Source organism: Tiliqua scincoides, chromosome 3 (genome assembly GCF_035046505.1).
Source record: "Tiliqua scincoides isolate rTilSci1 chromosome 3, rTilSci1.hap2, whole genome shotgun sequence".
Taxonomy (NCBI): domain Eukaryota; kingdom Metazoa; phylum Chordata; class Lepidosauria; order Squamata; family Scincidae; genus Tiliqua; species Tiliqua scincoides.
The window spans coordinates 27,721,846-27,739,240 of record NC_089823.1 but is presented as its reverse complement, the minus strand read 5'-3'; the positions used below and the strand labels follow the sequence as shown (position 1 = coordinate 27,739,240).

General features: G+C 38.7%; 1 protein-coding gene across 1 annotated transcript in view; it reads right to left on the bottom strand.

Moving 5' to 3' along the window:
• Positions 1-1,487: 1,487 nt before the first annotated feature.
• PDS5B (PDS5 cohesin associated factor B) overlaps positions 1,488-17,395 on the bottom strand; it is a 97,689-nt gene continuing 81,781 nt past the window's right edge. The window contains exons 26-35 of the mRNA XM_066619848.1: positions 13,814-13,928; positions 13,334-13,466; positions 10,900-11,019; positions 10,173-10,235; positions 6,990-7,135; positions 5,655-5,742; positions 4,419-4,900; positions 4,230-4,331; positions 3,394-3,532; positions 1,488-2,688 (exon numbers count right to left, since the gene is read on the bottom strand). Coding sequence (XP_066475945.1) covers positions 2,653-2,688; positions 3,394-3,532; positions 4,230-4,331; positions 4,419-4,900; positions 5,655-5,742; positions 6,990-7,135; positions 10,173-10,235; positions 10,900-11,019; positions 13,334-13,466; positions 13,814-13,928 — 1,424 coding nt within the window. The 3' untranslated portion in view covers positions 1,488-2,652. The remainder of the gene's footprint in view (positions 2,689-3,393; positions 3,533-4,229; positions 4,332-4,418; positions 4,901-5,654; positions 5,743-6,989; positions 7,136-10,172; positions 10,236-10,899; positions 11,020-13,333; positions 13,467-13,813; positions 13,929-17,395) is intronic.

Below are 17,395 nucleotides of genomic sequence, written 5' to 3'. Positions count from 1 at the left end.
CATTGCAGATAAAAAATATAAGTGGATTAGTAGGAGTGGCTAAGAACTGCAGCAAAGTAACTATAATCTCTTAAAAATTTCATGTGAACTTGTAACAGTGAGTTCAATTTGACTGTTTAATGTTATACAGTACATACTATAAACTGAACATAATTGAAGAGTACACTAACTGAATCTTAGCGTATGGTCTTTTTATACATTATTACTGTAGCTAGAGTATGCAGATCTCAAAGTGTTAGTACATAAGATATTCAATGTATGAGGAGAATAAATCTAAAAAGTTTGAACATCATTATGTCATCTGCACTTGTCTGCCCAATTACATTATAATTCAAGAAATAAAATAAGCATTAAACTGCAAAACTATAGATTAAATTTAAACATTAACATTTTGATTAACTGACGTGCACCAATATTAAGGGAAATATGATCAAACTACCTTCATGCAAATAAATCTTCAATACTCTCTGCAAGCAGTTTCAATCTCTGTTTCATACTTTGTATAAAATGGTTTTAAGATACATAGTCCATAAACGTTTTCAGTGCATTTTTGTCAGTGAAGGAAATTTGATACTAACTTTCTATTTTTCTCTTCTAAGATATAAAAACTTCAAATCCGCACTGCTAAACTTCAAAGTGAACCACTTTGGTTACTTGTGCGAGGGAAAAGCTTCTGGGTAAAGTCATCTGAGCCAACTTTAGATAATGTAGGCAGCTGTTGCCCCAAACAAGGGGCATAAAAATATAGAACAGCTGAGGAATAACAATTACTAGGTAAGAGTTACTAGAAAAGCACTTAAGCAGAACAGCTTGATCATCACAAAGTGTCTGACTTATCTATTGCCGCTGCTGAATAAGTAAAAAACAATACAAATTATATAATAAAAAGCTTAGAAAAAAGTTGAATTTCTTCTGAAAAATATACTTACAATCATGTTTTGAAACTATAATTCTGTCTCAAGCCCCTTCCAAGTATATATCCTCTCAAAATTATAACTTAAAAAGATGCCTTTGTTAATTTTATGACAATGTTCCATTCATTATTCAATGAGATAAAATAGTAATAAGTTAAAATTTGCTTCTCTTGCATTAACTGCCAGCAAGCAGGAGGAACAGAGAATGTCAAACTACAAAGTGTGCTTTGCTAGGCATAAACACTAACCTATACATTTTGGTTCAAAGACAGTTTGTAAAACTGCACACAGAACAATGCCTTAAGCAGTTTGTCTCTAGTTTTCATAATTATGCTCCAGAAACAAAGTTCAACAACTTTAAGTTAGCACATAAAGTGAAGCTCCATACAGATTCTGAATAACCTGACTGAAGTATTTTGCAGCCGATCCACGCAAATGAAAACATGTTACCTGTAAGTTGTCCCCACCCCCACCCGACCCAACCCCACCCAATACACTTTCTCTCTCACACACACACACACACACTCTCACACTCAGATCGGTTAACAAAAAAGAAAAAAGTACAATAAGCTCTTGGTAGAAGGTTCTTCTCATGAGGCAATGTAGCATATCCTACAGCCAGATAAGACTTCAAAAAAAATTACATCGCAATTTCATTACATTTTTTCATAAACATGCAGCTCACTGTGAAATACAAAACACTTGGCTCTGAAGAAAGAACAGCTTTATAAAGACAGACTGCATCAATAAAATTTTTTTTCTGATTAACTTTACATGGTAATAAAACCTGTTTTTTCACTAAAGTTCAGATATCAGGTTTCATATTATATTGTAATAATTTTCTCTCTGTGAACATAATGTTCAGGAGGGAATGTACACATTGACATACTAGACTATTAAAAATTCAGTTGCAGAATTTTATTGATACAGTAGATTAACAAAAATTTAGAAGGAAAATAAGAGAAAAGGATTTCATTACATTATTTAATAACACGTTTTAAAAATTAAAATATTAAATCTTTTTTAAATCCTCAATGCCACAAGAGGTCCAGGAGCCTGATAACAATACTGAGGTGTGTAAAATGAATCTTGTTCCACAAATCTGCATCTGGCTGTATTATCTTATCCCACATCATTCAAAAGTAATTTGGCACCTCTGAAAACAGGCGGGTGCCAATAGGTAAACACTGGATTAGATAAACAAAACAGACCACATCTCTTCTTTACTCTCTAACAAATAGTGTCAGAAGGAAGTGTCACTATTGTGTCAAGCTGATTATTTTTTTTCACAGTTAAATGCCAAGAGAAATAAAAATACAGACACTGACAGATATTGCTTGATATCCATTCTAAATTTTTTTTTTTGCCTTTTTCTGAAATCAACAAATCTAACAAACAGTCTGGCACTGTAAGGTTTAAAGCCGGAGTAAAAGCTATACAAGCACTTTAGAAGTCAGAAACATTAAAAAAGGATTATTTACAGGTTTCTTTAGTTCATGTGTCTATATAGCCAACGCACATTACACTTCACAAAAACCCACAGTTAATGATATTAACATGTGTGTGGCTTATACTTGTGACCTAGGAACTCCAAATGAAGGGCTGCAGATAACGACTGGTCTAACTTTCTTCAGCATCCCTGCTGTGAGCACCAATCACCTTCTTCTGCCTCAACGTTATATATAATAAAATAGTATTCTTCAAAGCTTTCACTTAAAAGCCTGAAAACATGGCTTATTCATCGCCTTTCCCTTTTGGAAGTCCTCCGGCGTACCTGTGAAAGGCATAAAAAAGTTACATTTAAGGGGATCCATATGCATTTCACTTACTGGATCAAGACCTGCTTTGAACATCACTAACTTGATGTGGATGAACATCACGAGCATCTTCTTGTCTTGGATTGCTTTCAATAGGTGATCCCAAGCACTTTTATATGAATAAATTCAACTACCCTCAAAAAGATAATAAGTAAAATGCAAAAAACCATGTGCCATTGATTTCAAAGGAGTTTAATGCTTAAGCAGAGCTCATTTTAACAGGACAAGTGCAAACTGGAATAAGATCAGCAGCTGAATGCTGATGTGGCTTTCATTGGTACAGGTGCCTGCATGGATATAAGATTGAGAATTGGTTCTCACATTAAACCCAGGTAACTTACACTTCCCCTCTCCTTGCTGCTGCAAAAATGAGGAATGGAACTGACTGATCTAACCCACAGAAACTCCACTAGTCTCATCTCACAGCAGAAGCAGGGACAAAGAAATGAGAGTGCTCTTTGCTTCTTTGCAATGAGTGAGGTGGCTCTTTGTTAGCTACTGAGCTCTAGGCCAGACAACAATGGAAAAAAAGCCCAAACATTTGGATTGTAACCCTTCAGGGGACAACCACTCTTTTCATTCTGTGTCCTGCACCATGTATATTAATGGAACAATTATCATTATCATGCAGCAAAATATATCATACACAAACATTTACTTACTCTGACAGTAGAAACTTCCTCTTCTTCCATTGCTACTTCTTGTGCAATATCCTGTACAGGGGAACTACTTTGAAATGCATCTATCTCTTCACTCGATTCATTTTCTTTACTGGCTGTTTGTTTTGACCGTCCAGGTCTTCTAAAAATCAAACACCACAAATGAAATGTTGACAAAGCAATTGTTTAAGCCAGTGTTTCTCAAACTGTGGGTTGGGACCCACTAGGTGCGTTGCGAGCCAATTTCAGGTGGGTCCCCATTCATTTCAATATTTTATTTTTAATATATTACACTTGACTACCATGGTATGTAACTGCATCTGGGGAAATGTTACAGCTCTATACTTTTAACTGGCTACTTATGTGCATGCTTTTAACAATGACAGTAAATGGAACTTACTCCTGGATAAGTGTGGGCAGAATTGCAGTCTAGGATTATTAAAAATTTTCCTGCTTGATGATGTCACTTCCAGCCATGACATCACTTCTGGTGGGTCCTGACAGATAAAAAAAGTGGGTCACGGTGCTAAATGCGTGAGAACCACTGGTTTAAGCAATTAGGATGGGGTCAGCTTGAAGAAACAAATGGGAGTAATTCTTTTTTGTGACCCTCAATGTCACAAATTCTAATTGGTCATGCCTTTTGCTGTGGTGAGGGGCTAACCCATCTGCATGGAATGCCCCTCCCCCACCAGGGAATAATCTTTTCCCATCAGGTCTTATATATCACTGTTGACATAAGTATTGCCAAGCAGCTTACAGTTTTGGTTCGATTTTCTGAGCAATATTGCATGTCCAAACAAATCTTTTTACTGCATTTAATGCACATAACATTTTACCCTTTTTTCTGCTGTATAGGTGGCGTTTTGGGTGGCCTTCCTCGTCTTTTCTGTGGTGTCGACTGGTTGGATTCAGGTGCACTTATTTCAGATGATTCAGACCTGTTTGAAAAAGCACCCAAGTTACACAGCAAATTTAAATCATTCTAGATGAAAGTTAGAAAGCCGTTCACAAAACAAGGAACCTACCTCTGTTGTGCTTTTCTTGGTGTCTTGTACTGTCGGCCTTTTGGCTTCTGTTCTATGTTTCCTGTTTGCCTTTCTTCTTCCTCTTCTTCTTCCTCTTCTTCCTCCTCCTCCTCTTCTTCCACCTCCTCCTCCTCTTCTTCCACAGGTTTAACTGGTACAGCTTTTTTCCTACCTCTTTTAGTAGTCTTTCCTGTTGGTTCTTCCTTTTGTGTGCTGCCAATGGCTGACTTTGGAGGCCGCCCTCTTCTCCCCTTCTTTGGTGGGCTATTTTGTTCATCCTCACTTTCTAATACATCTTCCTTTAGTCTCTTTTCCTCTGGCCACTGAGGTTCTTCAGACTCTGAAACAGCTGCCGCTCTCTTCCTCCCCCGCTGACTCCTAAGTTTTGGTTCTTGTCCCAGTTTGCTAAGGTCATCCATCCCCAACTTTTCTTCTGGGTCCGTAATAATTTTCTTCCGACTTCTGGGCTTTTCCAGATCTGACTAAGGAAGACAGAGAAGATTACTCCCTTCAAATATATCGAGACATTACTTATGAAAGACTCACTCCTAGTCAAAATGGACTGAGTCTCCCCCCCCCCTTTTTTAACCTTCAAAACTAGTGTTTTCAAGTTTTCCCAATGGTTAAATTACACAATGACTGTGCAGCAAACTAGGAAAAAGCAAATAAGTGGCCCTTTTAAACTCAAATGCATAACTCGCCCTGTTAAGATATTCATCTGAGAAAATGTGAAAGTCTCTTCACAATAACAATATTATAAGAATGCTTTATTTAATTCTTTAGAGGCAATAAAAAAGAAACATGGTAAAACCCCTCTAATACTTTCTAATACTTAACAAGACATAAGGAAGAAACAGAAGGGAGTTTCCCATCAAACTTGGGGTTTTTTATTTTAAAAAGATAGAAGATGTATGAAAAATAAAATGAGCAGAACATCTTGAAGCTCCATTCAAATAGCAGTAATGAGCTTGACTTACTTTCATACATGAACTAGTTTTTCCGGACGATTAATGCAATGAAAATTAGCCTGTTGTAGACCTAATTAGTAGAAATTTTTTCTATTTGAATTAATATTTATTAAGGTGCATTCAATTAATTACAATAAAAACATAAGAACAGCCCCACTGGATCAGGCCATAGGCCCATCTAGTCCAGCTTCCTGTATCTCACAGCGGCCCACCAAATGCCCCAGGGAGCACACCAGATAACAAGATAAATAATAAAACTCATCCTTACAATTTCAGAGTCATTCTTCTTTCCTGGCAAAGGAGAAGCCAGTGTATACTCTTCATTTTCACTGTGATCCATTTCAGTACTGTCAAGTCTATTGCAAGATAGAGATTTATCATTATAAACAGAAATCAACTACGTTGTTTCTAACTCTAGTTTCAATTTGTTCCAGGATAAGGTCTGAAGCAACAGTGTATGAAAAAAAATCAGTCTTGAAAACAAATCAATCTTAAACACACTTCATTAGTTCCCTTCATCATTACTTGCTATCATCAAAGACTAGCAGAATTACCATCAATTTGACAGGGAGTCCGTATATTTCAGGGACTAGGTAGGGGAGAAGGGGGGGACGGCATAGTGCACAGAAACAGATTGTACACTCCCAAGTTCCTAGAAACTGGCCAGCCACTGCCAGAGTAGTGGGCAGGTTGTGCTTCAATGCTATATTATCTTGCACTGGTTCACTTTATTTCTGCAGGAAGAAATGGAAGCCATTAACTTGAACGTAACTCTTTCTCTCACTCTTTACTTTCTCTCAAACCATTGATATAGGAGCTAAACGTGGCCCTGATGGTCCCTGATGATCCACATCTAGGATGAATGGAGAACTGCTATGCTTTAGCTTTCTATTTATTTTGTACCACAGAACTCAATGCGGAACACTGAGAATTGAGCCATATCCATGCCATAACTTCTGTTTCTTAGAGTTCATTTGCACCTACCTTTTAAAATTGACATTCATTTACTCCAGCAATAAAGTACTTCACTTCTGCACTGTACACACTGTCACTTGTGTAAGCAGTGTACACACTGTCAGCAACACGTAAGCTACTACTGCAGTTCTCTGCTTTGCTTTCCATCAATTGTACCCATCAATTTCTTCCCAGAAGTTGCTCTATTCCTTCTGAACTATTCTCCCCCTCTTTCAGTCATCCTAGGGGAAAACATGCAGGAAACACCTAACCACTGCTGGCCAGATGGAAATGACAGTGTGTGACAAATCCTCTGGTGCATACACAGTGTCTCTAAGAACCAACCATTCTTTACATCCTCAGCAGAAGTGCTGGTATAAAGCTATACCTCACGAGAAAGTGATCATGACCATGACGAGACAGTCACAGAAAAATTCCCCAGTCCCAGATTATCATCCTTCTACTCAGTCAAAAACACCAAGTCAACAGTGCTGGGCCAATGACATTTTGGCATAATCCCAAGGGTTTCACAAAAAGCATAAAGTTCTCAGTCACACCAGCCAAGATGGGCTTGTTGAAGACCACAAACCAATACAAAAGAATAAGTGTTTAATTGTTGATGTGATTAATTTTTTTGTTCTACACCCACCTCCCTTTGATTCGTCCAGGGGAGCTTGGATTTGAATTGCTGCTAGCATTACTTATAGTTTCCATTCGTGAAGATTTGGATTGAGATTGCTTGCCTGCTGATGAAAGTGGCTTATTAACTGCTCCAAGAACATTGGCTGCTTTGGGCTGGAAAAAAAAAGTTATCCATTGTAACATATTTAGAGTGATCAATATCTACAGTCTGAAGTAATAAATCGGTCTTTAAGCAAGATAAGCAACACACAGCATTCCTAAGACAGTTAGACAAAAGCTGCATTTTCTTCTCCGAAGGTCTCCGATATGATTTTTTTCCACTATCAATATCAGTCCAAAGTTTCATCCTTCCATTCAGTAGTTTAAGACCAAACTGGTGGGAATTTGAATCAATTACCAACATATAAAAACCATTTGTAGCAGAACGTAAAAAACTACTGATCTGTCAGATATTATAAAATGTTTACTAATGTTAATACAGATGTAGAATAGATATGCAGCTGAGTCTTACTTGTCCCAAAAGAAAGTACAGAGCATGCAAGCCATCATTGAAGGTTCTGACAATATTTTTTCTTGTTAACTAGAAGGGTTATCTAGAAATCCTCATCTTCACCAAGCGACTCCTTTTTCACATCTACACATGCAGATCACAACGGGATTGCTCCAAACATAAACACACTTGAAGAGTATGCCTCATTCAAAAGCTTGATAAAACCCTGCTGTGAACCATGGATGTTCCAAGTGGCTCTCATCTCATTTAAATGTGTTTACCATGTGCACTAGACCAGATGCATGTAGCACTAGCACACCAGTGGACAATCACCCAGCAAGACTCTGTTGGACTCAACTGAAGTACCATGTACGTTTAGTCATCCTTAGTAAGGATAGAAGGAAAGTATGTGAATGTGCCTGGATGAAAGGAGCGTGCAAATGCATGGCTGGTGAGAGTATAAGTGAAAGGGAAATATGTGCAGCCTTAAGCATACCTACTCAAAAGTAAGACCCAGAGAGAGGACTTACTTCCAGGTAAATGTGCACAAATTGTGGCTGTCCCTACTACTCACAGTGGACAGGTAGCTTGCCCTGCCCCTAACTCCTTCAACAGCAATTTTGCAAACAGTGCCCACCACCCCTTCTTAGAATTCCTAATATGTCCACAGGCTGCACAACATTGGGCAATCCTGACACAGAATAACGGATCAGGGCATTGACAGAGTGGAGAATAGCAACTGCACTGGGCAATAAGCTTTAGGGGGCAACAACCTTAGTTTGACACTAGTGGCCAAAATGGTGAAAATCTTGGTCTTTCTGAATAATACCATCATGTTATACCATTCGATGCAGACTTTAATGCAGAATACAATGAAACAAACTGCATCAAAATATCTCTATTCTATGAAAAGTTATAGCCAACTACCCAGAAAATAAAAGCACAGCTGCATTATGTTACAGAAACTGGATTTTCTTAACTCAGTAAGGTGTTAATATGAGACAGCTCTCATTTCCATGCATCATAAATACAGTTACCCCTGCTAACTCAGTAAAAAGGCATTTTTTCAAATGATGCTCTTCTTATACAGGGTGACCCCCCCCCCAAAAAAAAAACAGAACCCACAAATCTTTGAATAAAACTGTTAATTTTAATTTTTCTTCTTTTTTCTTTCAGAGTATACAAGTCGACTTTGTGCATGAAATATTGGAACAATAATCTTTCCCAATATGTCTTGGTCAACCAAGGAAGAGACATTTTGAAATTTACTGGACCTTTGTAGGATTTAATAAAATTTTTATGGGTTCTGTTTTTTTGGGGGGGTCACCCTGTATTTAGCAGAGAGAGAATAACTGTCACCCTTCACCCCAGTACAATGTCTCTAACCAATATGGGGCACACTTTTATTTACTTAAATTTGATTTTGTCATAGAGGGGGGCTACAAAATTTTCTTTGACCCTCGGTAGCATATGCCTTAGTTACATCACTGGCTGGGGGGGAGGCAGCATAAAAGTAGCAGTGAGTTGCTGGGGAAAGGAGGCAGATTTTCCCCCATTTTCACTTTTTTAAAAGTCCGAGCATGACGTCACTTCCGGGGCATCATTCTGAGTTTGGCACTGGGCTACACAATCATTAGCTACACCACTGAGAGTAGCCAAAGCCAGGGACTTCTGGAAGTCAGCCTGCTCTATGAAATTCAATTTGCCTACCATCTCAGTGAGTTCACAGAATAGTAGGGATCTGTACCTTTGGAATTTAATTAAAACAGTTTCCATGTGTAACACTGCAAATACCACTTCTAGGCTAGCGCAAAACATCTTGTTTAACTCCTGCCATGTGTTCTAGATCAATTATCATCTGAGATAGACTTGTAATCGTCATGAATCACAGGATACCCTGCTCCATCTTTAACAAATTATGACATCTTCCCAAAGAATCATTTTTTTCCTGAACACAAGCTCCAACTCAGTATGCTCAGTCAGTAAATCTGTTGGGGATCGAATGACCAATAAATTGTTCAGACTGTGAACTCATTAGGGAAGTACATTTGGCTGGATTCTGGTTCTTGTACATTTGGTACAAACTGGATTCTGTATGTTTTCTACAGGCCAAGATGAATTTATAGTGATTCAAACTAGATTTGATCTGTAACATTTTCATACAAAATGAAAACAGGGACAGCAATAGGTTGGGAGAAGGAGAAACATTCCCTTTAAGGAGAGAAGAAAGGAACATAAACATAAGTAGATCACCGAGCTGAACTTTTCTCTGTTCAATCTACCACTCCCACTGCAAAGAGAAAGCAACATCATCTAGAATGGGAAATTCTGCATTAATTTGAATGTAGGATTTCCCCAACTTTGTAAACACATAACTTGCTACAGTTGTGCATTTGTTATTTTATATGCATAGTAACAGGGCAGGAAGAGAGTGAAACCCTACTTTTGATCATACTGTATGTAGAGACTAAGGGGGAGATATAGAATCTGAACAGGACCTGAGCACCCTCACATTCTCCTACATATACAATCTATTTAAACTCAGTGTCACACATTGAAATATATATGCCTGCAAACCACATGCAGGTCTCTTTTTCTTCATTTTGATTTGTACTTTTTTTTTTTAAATAAAGCAAAACATTTTCTGAGGGCAAGGACATTGGCTATCACTTTCTCGAGCAAAATAAAAAAAAAGCCCACCTTTCCAGGAGTGAAAAATGACTTCATTTCTGGAGGGAGATAGTTTTTGGTATTACTGAAATTCTACAGTGGAAAAAAAAGAAACCAGTTAGAAGTTCCAAAAAACTTATACGGCAATATATTTTAAAGTCTAGATTTTTATTGTATTTTATTAATTGTATGGTTTTTTATTATTTTAGCCACCTTGGGACACTTAAAATTGAGAAAAGCAGGGTATAATTTTTTTGAAAAACTATGTCAGAACAATATTTGATAGCCAGATCATCATAATACAATAGTAAAATTGCTCCCATTTCCTTTCAATGAAAGGTTTTTTTATAACTATATATAGCTCACATAATGGGTAATTGCATTAGAACAATGGTGAGGGCAAGGTATTAACCAATTTTTGCGCAGCCCACAGGTGTACATATTTGGTCCCCGTTACATATATGCAATGGTGGGCAGAAATGGCTTAAAGACCCCTGCCCACTACAGTTTCCCTCTGGATTGGATATCTCTGCCACTTATCTAAAACAAAACATTTAGAGGGTCAGCACACAGTTATCGTAACGAATAGTTTGATCCTTATAAAGCTTATAGTAGTTTGTTACAATAAACTTGTTAATCTTAAAATGCCATACTCTATTTTTGCTACCATAAACTACACATTTTACTATTTTTGTTTTAAAATGTTCCTATTAAAAGTCCAATTCCAACACAATTTAATGAACAAAACCCTGAATACCTTATCAGGTTGAGTGAAGTATCGAGCAGGAAGCACAGGGTCTTTGGGGGATTCCAAACTATATGTTGTGCTCTTTGACATTATGATGTTCATTGCTATATCACACACTGTGTAAAGTTTCTGAAAGAGCAATTTTGTGCAGTGACAGAAGACATCCTAAATCACCACATAGCAACACTAGACAAAAATAGGGTTCCATATTCTCAGGTTAGAAATACATTCTGTGATACTAGCAATAGATACTAGAGATGGATATTCCAAAGCAGAGCAAAGACTTTCACTTGGTCAGTTATTCCAGAAATTATTTTTAAAAGAACATCTCCAATTAAATTAACAAAAGAACAAACACATCTGACTGCTCTACTTGTCTCGACAGTAATTCACAGTTCCATCTCAGAGATGCAATAAAGATCTCCACTAGACTGTCAATGCTGAATGCTTTATATATTTTATCTTTAGTCATGCTGTCCTTGCACATCTTCTCTACAACAACCTGGTTAACAAATGCTTTGAGATTAAAGGTTTGATATAAGAATCAGAGTACAAGGGTGCTACCATGTCTTCCTCTCCCTCACTTCTCTCAATCAACATGCAACTACCTCCAGCTAAGGTGCAAGCTGGTTAGTCTCTACTAACAGAGATGGAGGACGACAGATTGTTTATTCATAGCAACTGTTCAAATGCTCATCTGTGCAGATACACGACCTATTTCAACCATCTCCCTCTGGAGGTCTGGCTCTAACTGTTCCAATGCTACAATTTTAATTTGAGGGGAGTGGTCCTCAATGAAGACATTGGACATTCTACCGTGCAGTTTCCTCCCACTTGAGAGTTGGAGTAGTAAGCTCAAAACAGCTCCAGAAGTTGCCAAGATCAGCTCTGGTCAGGTGTAGAACATAATGGTGTTCTCAAAGAACTGCAAGTTTTAGATGAGCATCTTGTCCATCTGATTCCTCAACAAGCTACCAAAAATTCAACTGAGCTTATATGCTGCTGGCTGGTAATAGCACAAGCAGTAAAGAGAGGACAGTTGTCAACAAAATAATTCTTCAAGGTAATGAATTAGACTCAAAGATCTTAGGAGTCAAATATTTTATTAAGATCTAGCTCAGAGGAGTCAGGGGAGATTTTGGCAGGAGGGCCACATCATCTCTCTGACACTGTGTTGGGGGCTGGGGGGAAAATGAATTAATTTACATTTAAAATTTAAAATTTACATAAGAGTTTATTACAGATGGAACTTGTATGAATGACTGAAGGTCTTGCAATAGCTCAAGGTCTATATAAAAGGTCTTGCACAAAGCAAGGCCAGCCTTTCTTTTGCTGTCACTGCTGTATTGCAGATGTGAAACAGCAAGTAGTGAAGGAAGCCCTCATCCCACAGCTCAGGTGAGAGGTTGAACAGTCATCCTCACGCTGAGAACAGTTGCGTTGGGCCAGCACAGGCTCCAGCAAGTCTCCAGAGGGCCAAAGGCTCATTGGAGACTGGGGACTCTCTGAGGGTCGGATTGGGAGCCCCTGAGGGCTGCAAGTGGCCCCAGGCCAGGGTTTGAGCACCCCTGATCTAGCTGAAAAGGTTACCATGAAGTTATTCTGTCTCAGATGGAAGTTCAAATTATTTTCTTTGTGAAATAAACAGGTCCCAATAGTTGTTTGAGCAGTCAGAATGTTTGAAAAATTCTATAATCTCATAGCAGCTCAGTAACTTTATGCCAAAAACAAAAACAATCACAAAAATCTTTCCTATATTGGAAAAACCTAATGACTCCCTTTCTGGGCTTTACAACATTTATTTCGAGAGTTTAGGATAGGAAACCATTTTAACAATATAATTTAAGTGGACCCTCATTATCAATGGAGTTTCCAATCCTGGAATCCCCACAGATACTGAAATCTGCAGATTATCAAACCAGCTAATTAGAGCACTAAAACCCTCTGAACACAACTGGAGTTGTGCTCCAGTTGTGCCTGGAGGGTGTTCTTAGGGCCAAGGAGGTTGTGTGTAGTCTTCCTGATCCTCAGAATGCCTTCTACAGGCGTTTTAACACAACTTCTGGTTTCTTGGAAGAAACTGGAAGTGATGTTTTTATGCTCTTATAAGGCCCAGGGAAGCTGCGCAGGGCTTCCACGGGCCTCAGAATGCCATATAAGAGCATGAACATCATCTGCTTTCCTCCAAGAAACTTGAAGTCGCATTAAAACGCCTGTAGAAGGAATTTGAGGGCTTTGGAGGCCAAATGCAGCTTCCCTGGCCCCTCAGAACCCATGCATTCAGAACCTGTGGATAATCAAATCCGCGGGTACCAAATTCACAAATAAAAAGGGCTGACTTGTATTTTTTCTCATCCTAAACATTGAAGATAGCCTCCTAAAAGTCAAGAAATCTATTGTTTTATACATATTTCTAAATTTGAAATATTTTAATTTGACTTACTTCATTCATTTTTGGATCTTCCGGTCCTTGAGCATCTTTTGTTTGCTTAATGTTTTCCACCATTTTTCTGATAAATGCATGACTATTATTTTCATTTTTAGCCATCAATATTTCCAATATGAACCAAAGACATCTAAAAGAAAATGTCTTTCTTAAATATGTGCTTGTCAAGAAATCAGACAATATTCTCTGCAAAAGCATCTTACTTAACAATGGTTAAAAATAATTATGAACTATTTTTTTCAATTAATAGTCTGAAAATGGAGGCTTGAAGAAGTAATTTCTTTGCAGTTGTAATCCTATGCATGTTTATTACTAAAAAGTTCAGTCCATTAAGTTCAGTTTGATTTATTTCTTATGAAATATGCACAAGGTTGTAGCCTTAAGCAAAATATTTAAAACAATATAATCTACAAATCAGCATGTTAATGCAGTACATGTGAATTGTACAGTGTATTGATACATTTTTACAAGTCTTACTCTTTAATGTCCTTCAGTTGCTCAATATCTTGGACTTTGACATAATCTGGATCATGTGCCAAAAGATGGATAGTATATGGAACTACGTATTCTGGTAGAAGTGACAAAAGTTTCTCTGAAAGTGAAAAATTACAAAAGTAAATGGAAGCAGCAACATATAGATGTATTTTTATATTAGGAACAATGTGCTTTTTTTAAATAGAAAATGTACACTAGAATATGTAGAAATTTATATAAGAGTAGCCTGTTCGATCAGGCCAAAGGTCAATCTAAAGAATTTCTCTTTCCCACTAGCTACCTTGCCTCTGAGAAGCCCACAAGCAAGAAGGAAAGGCATACTGGTATTCAGAGGCATATTGCTGCTGAACCTGAGCGGTAATAGCTATCATGAATTTAAATTAAATGAAAAATAGGTCCACACTCTAAAACATATAATTCTGGCATTTTAAGGTACACTGATTTGATGGATAACTTCAGTAACTTCTATGGCACGGCAAGGTAGCAAAGACTTGAGCTACGAAAAAAGTTGTCCCCGGTCTGACTCTCACATTTGTCAAACACACAAACTGCTCCCTCTCAACCTCATCCCTTAACCTGCAATACAGGAGCAAAACTGATTTACCATAGAGCAAAGGTTCCCAAACTGGGACTTTGTGACACCCCAGCCAGGGAAGCTCTGCAGCTGCCCCCTTAAGGGCAGGGTGACAACAACTGCAGCAATGCGATTGGGATGACTGTGCTGCTGCTGGGGAAAGAATGGATTTTTCCAACTTACCTGAGGTCACTATGGCTCTCTGGAGAGTCTGCGAAGCCTGCACCCTGTTCTGCAGTTCTCACAACAGCTTCAAAGTACAGTAAAAAGGAAAAAAAGACACTTCCTGTTTTTGTTACAAAACTGGAAGTGGTTTACCCCCCCTTTTTTTACTACACTTTGAAGCTGCTGAGAAAATTGTAGAGGGAGTTGCAGGCTCCTCACATCCTCCAGAGAGCCATAGCAATCCCCAGGTAAGTTGTAAAAACATCTTCCCTCCCCAGCAGCAGCATGATCATCCTGATTGTGTTGCCACCCCCTCCCCTTCCTCTTCCTCTTCTCCCCCACAAACACGTACAGGTTCCCAAACTCTTCCTGAGAAGTTTGGGAACCTCTTCCATACAGACTTTTTACACGGATCAGAAGATACAAGATTAAATCTTAAGGAGTGCCTGCAGAAATAAGGTGGCATTTTGCACTGATCTGTATGCAGCTGTGCATGCAGAAAAATTGCACAGAAATGAATTTGTGTATGACATCTTGTACAACATATTGTACAAGCAAAAAGCCAAATCAGGATTGCATTTGGCTTTCTGTGTGCAAGAACCTTGTGCTATCCCCGTACATGAGCAGAAAAATAACTAAGGGCAAACTCCTAACCAACTTTCCAGCACCAAGGTAAGGGCAATGCAGCTCCAAGGTAAGGGAACAAACATTCCCTTACCTTGAGGAGGCCTCCATGACTACCACTCACTTGCAGGAAGCAGCACATGCCCCATTGGCACAGCTATGTCAGTGATGGAAAGTTGGTTAAGATTTGGGCCCAAGGATAAAATGAAAGGTATATGAAGTACTTCAAACCTGCAACAGCACTAGACACACTAAGACTTTTTCTATAATACAGGGGAGCGTCACTTAGCGATGTTCCAACCAGCGACAGCTCGCATATGGGATGGCTGCTACTGGTCCAAGTTCACCCCCACTCCCAGCCTCTGAAGCAAGGCTTGACATTATGAGAAGCCTCTGAAGGCAAGGGGAACTGTGCTCTCTTCACCTCCGGAGGATTTTCTGAGCCTCACAGAGGCAGCATGCACCAGCATGCTGTCTTTACGAGTCTCAAAATGCCCATTTTGGTCAAAAGCATGTGACTTAGTCACATGTTTTTGCCCAAAACAGGCATTCTGAGCCTCTGTGAGGCTTAGAAAAGCCTCTGGAGGCAAAGGGAGAACGACTTCCTTCACCTTCAGAAGCTTTGTATAACGTTAAGCCTTGCTTGGCGACTGGGGTGTTGGACCACATCCCTATCGATAAGCAATGCACTACTGTATATCACTTCTAACAGTTACTTAAAGTGTATATTATGAACACATCTTACAGAAAGGAAAGGCTGGGTACAAATATTGAAATTAAAATTCACTGTAGAGCCACAACTGTTTATTTTCTCTACAGACACAGTAACAGTGCATTGCTAAGCAATCTTACTCAAAGTTAGCCACATCTTACTCAAAGTTAACCACATTCAACGGCACATGTCCTAGCTAGCATGCTGAAGACTACAGCCTAAATTAGCTAGCACAACTACTTTCCAGAAGGAAATGTTAAGAAACATATAGAGGTTAAATGGGAAGAGAGAATTTTTTCTAAGCGGCGAAGTTCTATACTTAAAAAGTGACAAGAGGAGGTAGTCATCACATCTGATGACATTGTCTGAGCTAAAAATAGGTCAAGTGTTGCTCACATACCAAGGGGACAGACAGTTGGCTGGGAGAGAGAAAAGGAAAAGAGAAACATCCTGTAACCTGTGAGACAAGTTTACTTCAGATGTAAAGAAAATGGACATGCCTCAACACCCTTTTGTTCTTATTGACTGACAAAGTCTCAGTTCCTTAAAATCTACAGGCAAGAACAAGTCACCAAAAACACTCTTTCAGCATTAGGTCTTTTAGTAGCATACAGAAGCCCTAGCGGAACTCAAATCTCACCAGATAAACCCCTTTTAAGGTTCTCTTCTTAGGATCTGTGAAAGTTCTCTTCACAGGACCTGTGCAAGTAGTTGAAGGGTTAATAACAGCTCCTTCCTTTTAGAATAGGTATTTGAAGATACATTTTGGGGGGGGGGAGATTCCTCCCTCCAACTTGGTTATAATAGTCATGGCTGACATTTAGCAATCTGATGCAGCGCTTCTGAAGTGGCTGCTTCTGTATGCAGCCACTGCTGTCAAAGGCTTCCCAACCTGTAGGTTCTCTCTCCACTATAGCTTCCCTTTTAACCACCCTCCCTAGCAGATGTTTGCAGGGTAGATGTTTGCTTGTACACTGTTTAACCTCAGCTTAGTTCAGCTGACTGCCAATGCATAAACTCTACTCTAGTCAGCGACAGAACTGCTGCAATGTTATAAAGAAGAAGAGAAGCAAGAAATTGGGATGAGAAGCTGTAATAGAGACTAAAAGCAAAGCTTTACCAGGCTCAGTCCTAAAATGTGCTTTTAGCATTAGGGTCCAGTTCTGAACAATGAAATGAAGAAAAGTGTATTTCTGAACCTGGACAGAAAACATCCCTCACTGTTAACTCGCACAGTGGTTCTCAAAATTTTAGCAACGGGACCCAATTTTTAAGAATGACAATCTATCTGGGACCCACCGGGAGTGAGGTCATGTTCAGAAGTGATATCATCAAGCAAGTTAAAATAATTATAAATAATTGAATTAAAGTAAAACAAATAATTAAATAAAGGGGAATGAGATGGGGAAGCCAGCTCTGTTCCACCAAACGAACTTTCTCTGTAGCCAGCCTGCGATAACCCTCCCACAAAAAAAAAAATCAGTAGGAT